The following is a 9856-nucleotide window of genomic DNA, read 5'->3' on the forward strand; positions in this document are numbered from 1 at the left end:
CGTCACGCAGGGCATCTCGGGAATTGTAGTGTGTTTCTGCAAGCCAATGGGATCCGGGGAAACATGATAAAGATGCGGTCGAGGCTGGGAATGGGCTGAGGGAGCTGGAGAAGGTGGGACCACGCAGGAGGCAGATCCAATAAACAGGAAGAGTTTTCTCGTGACGTCGTCGGCGCGCGCCGGAAGCGCAGATCACACGGGCCCCCACACGGCTGGTCACAAGGATGTCAGGCTTCGCGGAGCTCGGGCTGTCGTCGTGGCTAGTGGCACAATGTCGGCAGCTGGGTTTGAAGCAGCCCACGCCCGTGCAGCTCGGCTGCATTCCCGCCATCCTGGAGGGTAAGTATGGCTCGGTGCCTTCCCCAAGAGGCGTCTCCGCTCCTCTCGACCCCTTTCCCTTCTCGCAGCCTTTGCTCATTCCGGTTCCACGAGGCGAGGGGTAACCTCCGGCGTTACAGGAGATCCGGGGTTCCGGAGGCCGACTGGACAGTGTTGGCATTTAGCTTGCATGACCGACTCGCTTTATGTCCGTACACAACTGATGTAATCTCTGAAATTTTCATAGTCTCAGCACAGGGAGGGTTTGATGAATGACTAATCGATAGTATCGCAAAATCCTGCAGACCTGGTACTGCTATTTTTATTTTACAAATAGAAGTTGAGGCTGTCAAAATTGCTGGTAGATCCAGGACTCCTTGGTCCTGTGATTGCTCCTCTAGGAGCAGGTCTTCTCTCTGCTTCTCTAGCCCAACCCAGTTTGGCCATTAAAGAGAGGCCCACAGGAAGCCTAAGATGTGACAAGTCAGGGATTAAATAAACAAATGAAGGGGTCAACAGGGAGCACAAGATGCCTATGAGGGAAGGGAATTCTGGGTTCCCCAAGTTCATGTGCTCCTGGAGGGAGTTAGAATGAGGTGGTGGGAAGCTGTGGGCATCTCAGGTCAAATAGATATGGGTTCCAGTCCAGCCTGCTCCTCACTGGCTGTGTGTCCTGGGCAGGTCTCTGAAACCCAGTTTTCCTTTCTGTTAACTGGAGACTATAATCCCTTCCTAGGATTTGTCCGTTGCCAGTGGAAAGTGGTCAGTATGCCCAGAATGGAAAAGGCTTACTGGCACACAGGACTTGACGCACAGTGATTGCTCACTAAACGCTTTGTAAGCTGTTGTACACTGTGCCCAGTGGAATGGCTGTCCACACATGGAGGGTATTGATGCTGCTTTGTCCTCAACCCAGGTCGAGACTGCTTGGGCTGTGCCAAGACAGGCAGTGGGAAGACAGCAGCGTTTGTCCTTCCCATCTTGCAGAAGCTTTCTGAGGATCCCTATGGCATCTTCTGCCTCGTCCTGACACCCACCAGGTGAGCCCCCAGCAGGCCTCCTGGGTATGGGTTAACCAGCTGTGTTCTCTTGGGCAAGCACCTTTCCCTCTCTGAGCGCCCTTTTCCCATGTGTGAGATGAGGATGAAAATCTTGCTACCCGCTTCTTAGGGGTCCTGCAGAATTAAACCAGATGCCCCGGGTGCAGTGGCTCACACCTGTAATCCCAGCACTTTGGGAGCTCCAGGTGAGCGGATCACTTGAGGCCAGGAGTTCGAGACCAGCCTGACCAACATGGAGAAACCCCATCCTTACTAAAAATACAAAAAAATTAGCTGGGCATGGTAGCGCATGCTTGTAATTCCTGCTACTCGGGAGGCCAAGACAGGAGAATTGCTTGAACCCAGGAGGCGGAGGTTGCGGTGAGCCAAGATCACGCCATTGCACTGTAGCCTGGGCAACAAGAGCAAAACTCCGTCAGAAAGAGAGAAAGAGAGAAAGGGAGGAAGGGAGGAAGGGGCAGGCAGCAGAAAGGGTATTGGGGCCTGGGCATATTGGAGCCAGTTTGAGAAAGGCCTTGAATGCCAGGCGGAGGGTTAGAATTGATTCTGGGGGTATGTGAGCAGCAAAGGTCATGGGCCAGGGAGAGGCTAGGACAGAGTTGGTTGGGGACAGAGAGGAGGAGAGGAGGCTGATGCTTGAGACCCTCTGGCTGGGGCAACTGGCTGGTGGTGAGGCCACTGCTGAGAGGCAAACTAGGGGAAGGCGCGGGTTTGGGGTAGGAAGAGATGCTGAGGCCAGTTTGGGTTGGGCTGGTGAGGAGGGATGTTCCAGGCTGAGCCTGGCGAGGGGGCAGGGGCCACAACAGCCTCCAAGGCTCAGCATCAGAGCCTTTGTGAACAGGACGGGGCAAGTCAGGAGCCTGGGGGCTCAGGGAGGAACGCTGGGGATGGAGAGGGGAATGGGAGGCAGGCCCAGAACCACTACCTGACCCAGCCTGGCCCCTCCACACCCACAGGGAGCTGGCCTACCAGATCGCAGAGCAGTTCCGGGTCCTGGGGAAGCCTCTAGGGCTGAAAGACTGCATCATCGTCGGTGGCATGGGTACGGGGGCTGGGAGGCAGGGGAAGCCCCAGCATGGGACCTCAGCAGCTTTGGACCACCCGCCCAGCCCTGCCTCTCATACTCTGTCTCCCAGACATGGTGGCCCAGGCACTGGAGCTCTCCCGGAAACCACATGTGGTCATCGCCACACCAGGGCGCCTGGCAGATCACCTGCGCAGCTCCAACACTTTTAGTATAAAGAAGATCCGCTTCCTGGTGAGTTCGCCCCGCCCCTGCAGACTTCAGGAGCTGGGCTCGGAGCCTCCAGTCCCAGCGTCAGAGTCTGGGGCACCATGTCATCCATTTAGGAAACGTATGTTTCTTAGACTTTCCAGTAAAATGCTAGGAACAGTGACAAGGACCATTCAAGGACCAAAAAGAGGGGACCCATTCCTAGCAGTGTTATTTGGGGGTAGGGCCTTGCTGAGACTTGGGTGAGGGGCAGGCCTCCCTTGGAAGGAGGGTACTCCAGGGCCTAGGGTCCATGTCCACGCCTCTCAAAGAGGCCTGTTTCAGGGATGGCCAAGACCCGGGGTCATGGACGACACCCTCACCCCTGCCCCCACTGGCACGGCAGGTGATGGACGAGGCAGACCGGCTGCTGGAACAGGGCTGCACTGACTTCACCGTCGACCTGGAGGCCATCCTGGCGGCTGTGCCGGCCCGCAGGCAGACACTGCTGTTCAGCGCCACGCTGACCGACACACTCCGGGAGCTACAGGGCCTGGCCACCAACCAGCCCTTCTTCTGGGAGGCACAGGCCCCGTGAGTCCGCAGCCCAGACAGTGTGGGGAGGGCAGCTCCATCCTACAGGCAGGGACACTGAGGCGTGCGGTCTACCTGTCCATCCCCAGGGTGAGCACCGTGGAGCAGCTGGACCAGCGCTACCTGCTGGTGCCCGAGAAGGTCAAGGACGCCTACCTGGTCCACCTGATCCAGCGCTTCCAGGATGAGCATGAGGACTGGTCCATTATCATCTTCACCAACACGTGCAAGTGAGCGGGGCTCGCCTCTCCCCTCCCATCGCCCTTCAAAGGAGGAGGTGGCCCAGTGTCTTGGGTCTGGGACACAGTCTCAGCTCTGCTCAGCCTGTAGGTCATGGGGGCTTTCCTCAAGGAGCCAAGGTCACCCCATCTGAAGGTGCAGCCGGGCTTTGGGGTTCCTCAGACCAGCCCTTGATGGAAGGTCCAGGAAACCCCTGCAAGTGTCTGTTTGAGTAGCTCATTTGCTGTGTTCTGGGGGTGTCACTAAACTTTTCTGGGCCTCTAGTCCCGTCTCAGAGGAAGCTGTGACAACTAACAGGCCTGGTGTGCATCTGCGCAGAGAGAGACCCCGGGGGAGGCAGTTCACATCTTCTCCATTGAGCTGTTTGGGAAGATCCTGAGAAGCTGGAGACTCTTCCAGCATGAGCCAGGATAGAAGGGCAGAAGTCAAGGCGCTTTAAATGTGTTACCTCCCAGAAGAGGAAAGTTGGGACTGGGCGCAGTGGCTCCTGCCTGTAATCCCGGCACTCTGGGAGGCTGAGGTAGGCGGATCACCTGAGGTCAGGAGTTCGAGACCAGCCTGCCCAATGTGGTGAAACTTTACCTCAACTGAAAATATAAAAATTAGCCAGGCATGGTGGTGAGCACCTGTAGTCCCAACTACCGTGGAGGGTGAGGTGGGTGAATCACTTGAACCTGGTAGGTAGAGGTTACAGTGAGCCGAGTTGGTGCCACTGCACTCCATCCTGGGGGACAGAGCGAGACTGTCTCAGGAAAAAAAAAAGAGAAAAGTTTGGCTATAGGGTGGCTGTCAGGCACGGCAGGATCCAGCAGCTTATGTGATGGTCCCCATCCTTTCTCCCTGTACCCTTGTTTCTACTCTGTCTTCTTCTGCTGGCTCCTTCTCGGCCTTCTTGGTAACAGTGACCACCCCTAGCAAGTCAGTTTCCAGCCCTGCAGTCCCAGGGCCAACTCCTGTCAGTTCCAGCTCCAGGGAGGGATCAGCAGAGAGTATATCAGGCAGGCAAGGCCTGTACCAACCCTCATCCTGCCTCTTTTTTTTTTTTTTTTTGAGAGTTTCATGCTGTCCCCCAGGCTGGAGTGCAATGGCGCACTCTCACCTCACTGCAGCCTTGCCTCCTGGGTTAAATTCTCCTGCCTCAGCCTCCTGAGTAGCTGGGGCTACAGTCATGCACCACCATGCCCGGCTAATTTTTGTATTTTTAGTAGAGACGGGGTTTTGCCATGTTGGGACAGGCTGGTCTTGAACTCCTGGCCTCAAGCAATCCACCCGCCTCAGCCTCCCAAAGTGCTGGGATTACAGGCGTGAGCCACCGTGCTTGGCCTGCTGCCTCTCCTTTGTAAGCTTCATGGGGCCACTGTGCTAGGTGTCTCAGGGGCGGGTGGGGGCAGGAACACCTTCCCAGAGCTGGAGGGATTGACAGGCCCATCCTTCCCGCCAGGACCTGCCAGATCCTGTGCATGATGCTGCGCAAATTCAGCTTCCCCACCGTGGCTCTGCACTCCATGATGAAGCAGGTGAGGCCACCCCGGGACACCTCCCGGCCTCAGACATCGGCCCCGATCCTTCCTTCTGCCGGGCGCCTTCTTCCTGCCGCCTGGTCTCTTCTGGTCCCAAAATATCGCAGCTCACGAGGCCCTCCCTGACCACATCTCTTTTAGCCGTCACTCATTTGTCCCGGTCTGACTTCTCATGGCCACCTTCCTCAGTGGACAGCTGGGGGACTGTCCCGGCCTCTACCCTGTCCCCAGGCCTCACACAGGAAACCCTGCCTTCACTCATTCCCAATTTTCTTCCCAACCCCGTGCAGAAAGAACGCTTTGCCGCCCTAGCCAAGTTCAAGTCCAGCATCTACCGGATCCTGATCGCAACAGACGTGGCCTCCCGGTGAGCAGCCCCCAGTCCCCTGCCAAGGGCACTCCCTCGTTTACTACAAGGCCCCACGGATGAGAAGGCTGGCCTCAGGCATGTCAGGCAGCCCCAGCCTCCCTGCTGAGTGACCCTGGGTGAGTCCTAGCCTCGGTTTCCCCACATGGACAGTGGAGCTGACAAGCCACATCTCCCTCCAGGGGCCTGGATATCCCTACGGTACAGGTGGTCATCAACCACAACACCCCCGGGCTCCCCAAGATCTACATCCACCGAGTTGGCCGGACGGCCCGTGCAGGTGAGTGGTGGAGGGGGAGGCCGGGCCTTGGGCCCCTGTCCCTCCAGCCTGCCCAGCAAATTCAGGTGGTAGGACGTGGGTAGGGTGCAGCCCACAGATGAGAGCTACTCAGGGCCATGTTTGCAAGTTGGGGAGTTGTCCTTTCTGAAGCAACGGTGAATCCCAGCTACTCAGGAGGCTGAGGCAGGAGAATCACTTGAACCCAGGAGGTTGCAGTGAGCCGAGATCGCACCATTGCACTCCAGCCTGGGCAAAAAGAGCAAAACTCTGTCTCAAAAAAAAGAAAGCGTAGGGTAGGGTAGGGTAGAATGCCAGGTGCGGTGGCTCACGCCTGTAATCTCTGCACTTTTGGAGTCCAAGGCAGGCAGATCACAAGGTCAGGAGTTCGAGCCCAGCCTGGCCAACGTGGTGAAACCCTGTCTCTACTAAAAATACAAAAAAATTAGCCAGGTGTGGTAGAGGGCGCCCATAATCCCAGCTACTCAGGAGGCTGAGGCAGGAGAATTGCTTGAACCTGGGAAGCGGAGGTTGCAGTGAACAGAGATTGCACGATTGCATTCCAGCCTGGGTGACAGTGCAAAACTCTGTCTGAAAAAATAACTAACTAAATAAATAAGTAAATAAAGGCCGGGCGTGGTGGCTCAAGCCTGTAATCCCAGCACTTTGGGAGGCAGATCACGAGGTCAGGAGATCGAAACCATCCTGGCTAACACGGTGAAACCCCATCTCTACTAAAAATACAAAAAATTAGCCAGGCATGGTGGCGGGTGCCTGTAGTCCCAGCTACTCGGGAGGCTGAGGCAGTAGAATGGCATGAACCTGGGAGGCAGGGCTTGCAGTGAGCCGAGATTGTGCCACTACACTCCAGCCTGGGCAATGGAATGAGACTCTACCTCAAAAAAAAAAAAAAAAAAAAAGTAAATAAAATAAAAATATAAGATAAAGCAAACGCCAGTGAGGTGCTGCCTTCACCCAAGCCAGGTGATGAACTGAGCAGCGTGGGGCTGCCTCCTGGGAGGGTGCAATACAGCCCCAGCCCCTACTACTTGCTGCTGCCCGTCAGGGAGGGCCATGGTGTCCATGAGATGCTCTCACTTCTCGAGACAGGAAAGATGTGGTTGCTGGGGTCAAACTGGGCCTGGACCTTCTATCCTGACCCTGTAGTGCTGGGCAGGTCACTTCTGCTCCCCAGACGTCACATGGCGGATAATGAGAACAGTGATGTCCACGTGGGTCTGCCACGAGGGTCCCGGACCTTGTCCGCCATCAGTGCAGTTTCGGCCCTAGTCACCGTCACAGAAACAGCAAGCAGAGATCTTGGTCTGAGGCCTGTCGGGGCTAATGGCTGGCATTACTTAGACTGGGTTCCCTGGCAGCCAAGCCAAAAAGGGAAATCGGACAGTAACTGACTGCTGTTTAAGGCCAGACCGGCAGAACTGCGTCTCGCCAGCGACCTGTCCTCCACACAGAGGTCTTGCTTGGGGTCAAGCCCAGATACTCTGGGCTGATCCCTCCCAAGCCCAAGCCCTTGTTCAGCATCTCCAGGAGGACCCCTGAGCTGTGTAGCCATCAGGATCTGCCCTTATTCGCCCCATGTCCTGACCCCCAGCACATAGCAGATAACTGGCACATCCCCACAGGGCGGCAGGGTCAGGCCATCACGCTGGTGACACAGTACGACATCCACCTGGTGCACGCCATTGAGGAGCAGATCAGTGAGTGGGGTGGAGGGGTGGGTGGAGGAGGGGGGGCGGGGTGGGCAGAGGTGGGTGCCTCAGGGTGAGACCCATTTGCCCCTGTCAGACACCAGCCGGCCTGCTCCCATGAGCAGATTTAGGCTGGGCTTCCTTCCCTAGGCACCCCCTAAAGAAGTTCTTTTGCCCATTTATTGAAACAGACTTCCCATAGTTGCTGCCAGCAGCTGAAAGCCACATGAGTCAGGAGGGGACTTGGGTTTCTCAGACTGTGGTGTGTGGAAGGCCCCTGAGATGTCAGAGGCCCCACTGACAGGGCCTGGGCCTGCTAAAAACCTCTAGGAGTAGTTTCATACGCAGCCAAGACAGAGACACTTCCTAAGGTATCTCTGATCACTGCATAGACTGTCCTAAAATTTAGAAACAATTGGACTTGGCCGGGCACAGTGGCTCACGCCTGTAATCCTAGCACTTTTGAGAGGCCGAGGTGGGCGGATCACTTGAGCCCAGGAGTTGGAGACCAATCTGGGCAACATGGCGAAACCCTGTCTCTACTAAAAATACAAAAATTAGCCAGGTGTGGTGGCGCACGCGTGTAATCGCAGCTACTTGGGAGGGTGAGGCATGAGAATTGCTTGAACCCGGGAGGCAGAGGTTGCAGTGAGCCGAGATCGCGCCATTGCACTCCAGCCTGGGGGACACTGAGACTCTGTCTCAAAGAAAAAAAAAAACATCTGGACTTGAAGGCCAGGCACGGTGGCTCACACCTGTAATCCCAGCACTTTGGGAGGCCGAGGTGGGTGAATCACTTGAGCCCAGGAGTTTGAGATCAGCCTGGGCAACATGGAGAAACCCTGCCTCTCCAAAAAAATACAGAAACTGGCCGGGCATGGTGGCGCACGCCCGTAGTTCCAGCTACTCAAGAGGCTGAGGTTGGAAAATTGCTTGAGCAGAGGCTATAGTGAACTGTGATTGAGCCATCGCACTCCAGTGTGGATGACAGAGTAAGACCCTGTCTTCAAAAAAAGAGAAAGCAAGAAATATCTGGACTTTAAAGGACACTGTTTCCAAGAAATCAATATTCATGGTTAAACTCATAATGCTGCTAACACCAAAAAATAAAAAAAGGGAGGCTGAGGCACGAGAATTGCTTGAACCCGGGAGGTGGAGGTTGCAGTGAGCCGAGATAGTGCCACTGCACTCCAGCTTGGGCGACGGTGAGACTGAAAGACAGCGGTCCATACCTTCCTTAGCTCAGAAATCCCTGATCTTGCCCACCTGGCCCTTACCTGATATGACCCCAGATGGCCTTGCATACCCCACAGCATGGGGAACTCACTACTTGGCCGAACTCCCACTCCATGGCACATCTCCTCCCCACCCCCGGCTTTACTGTCCCCATAGAGAAGAAGCTAGAGGAATTATCCGTGGAAGAGGCCGAGGTGCTGCAGATCCTCACGCAGGTCAACGTGGTGCGAAGAGAGTGTGAGATCGTGAGTGTCAGAGGCGGGCGGGGACCAAAGTGCTCTCCGGAGCCGGTGGTGCTCCCTTCCAGGTGGGGCCTCCATGACCGGCATCTCCTTACCCCGCTTCCCTCCACCAGAAACTGGAGGCGGCCCACTTTGATGAAAAAAAGGAGATCAACAAACGGAAGCAGCTGATCCTGGAGGGGAAGGTGAGGGCTGAGCCCACAGGTAGGGGTGGGTGGCTAGGTTCCCTGGGTGGGGTCACCAGCTCAGCCGTCCCCTGGTCCTCTCTGTACCAGGATCCTGACCTGGAGGCCAAGCGCAAGGCCGAGCTGGCCAAGATCAAGCAGAAGAACCGGCGTTTCAAGGAGAAGGTGGAGGAGACGCTGAAGCGACAGAAGGCCGGCAGGGTTGGCCACAAGGGGCATCCACCCAGGGCCCCACCTGGGTCCCACTCAGGCCCAGTCCCCTCCCAGGGCCCTGCCTGAGCCCCACACAGCCATCTGCCCGGTCCTGGACTCTTCTATGGAGCTGAGGGTCGGAGGAAACTTCCTTGGGGCCTACCCAGTGCCCCGCAGTGGAACCCGTGGGCGCTCGTGTTGTGCGGGCCCTGCTCCTCTGCCCCAAAACCACTGGCTGGCCCCCTCCCTGAGCCTTGGCCAAGATTCAGGCTGCAGAGGAAGAAAGAACATGGCGGAGGTTGTGACCCCGACCCAAGGTCACCCCTTAGGGGTGCCGCATACAGGAGGTGCTCAATAAACGGGTCTTTTGACTTAGCCTCACTTTGGAAGAGCAGGGGGACAGGAGAGGTGGGGTGCGGCTGCCGGTGCTTCACGTCCGTTTCCACCAGGCAGGCCCTAAGTTTTGCAGACAAACCACCTGCTCGAATGACCATGGGATTTCGGGTCCTGAAGCCCCTCTCTGGGCTTCCAGTTTCCTCCTCCGGAGAATGGGCATAGCAACTGTCCTGCTCTCCAGAGGCGGCTGTGAGGTTTCAGTGAGGTCAGTCCTGTGCCGAATGGGCGCGGCTATGTGCCTCCCTGACCACCCACCTGGCCACCTCTGGGGGTTGTAGCCAGAGTGAAGGGGCCATGAAAGTCCAA

The 9856-nt window shown here is 56.6% G+C and overlaps 1 protein-coding gene across 8 annotated transcripts; it reads left to right on the plus strand.

Moving 5' to 3' along the window:
* The first annotated feature begins 187 nt into the window (after window positions 1–187).
* On the plus strand, window positions 188–9529 carry DDX49 (DEAD-box helicase 49). 8 transcript variants are annotated; one of them, XM_074026438.1, is made up of 14 exons: window positions 188–339; window positions 1235–1358; window positions 1489–1564; window positions 2336–2421; window positions 2516–2637; window positions 2938–3186; window positions 3276–3416; window positions 4868–4943; window positions 5237–5313; window positions 5496–5593; window positions 7234–7308; window positions 8692–8780; window positions 8891–8962; window positions 9053–9529. In XM_074026438.1, exons 6-14 carry the CDS (start codon window positions 3002–3004, stop codon window positions 9239–9241), a joined length of 1002 nt encoding a protein of 333 aa, XP_073882539.1. In that variant the 5' UTR covers window positions 188–339; window positions 1235–1358; window positions 1489–1564; window positions 2336–2421; window positions 2516–2637; window positions 2938–3001; the 3' UTR covers window positions 9242–9529. The 8 variants fall into 8 exon arrangements, 7 of the variants coding, with proteins under 7 accessions (XP_073882539.1, XP_073882536.1, XP_073882538.1 ...); XM_074026435.1 differs by having other exon boundaries at window positions 2999–3186; XR_012428571.1 differs by lacking the exon at window positions 1489–1564 and having other exon boundaries at window positions 2999–3186; window positions 3276–3946.
* Window positions 9530–9856: the final 327 nt, after the last annotated feature.

Source organism: Macaca fascicularis, chromosome 19, assembly GCF_037993035.2.
Source record: "Macaca fascicularis isolate 582-1 chromosome 19, T2T-MFA8v1.1".
In the NCBI taxonomy this organism is placed as follows: Eukaryota; Metazoa; Chordata; class Mammalia; order Primates; family Cercopithecidae; genus Macaca; species Macaca fascicularis.

Bases quoted from the DNA above. Each gene is read 5' to 3' on its own strand.
- DDX49 (XM_005588486.5), top strand. From the start codon at position 225: ATGTCAGGCTTCGCGGAGCTCGGGCTGTCGTCGTGGCTAGTGGCACAA. The intron at 3,417-4,867 runs GTGAGCGGGGCT...CCTTCCCGCCAG, and splicing joins ATCTTCACCAACACGTGCAA to GACCTGCCAGATCCTGTGCA. The intron at 8,781-8,890 runs GTGAGTGTCAGA...TCCCTCCACCAG, and splicing joins TGCGAAGAGAGTGTGAGATC to AAACTGGAGGCGGCCCACTT.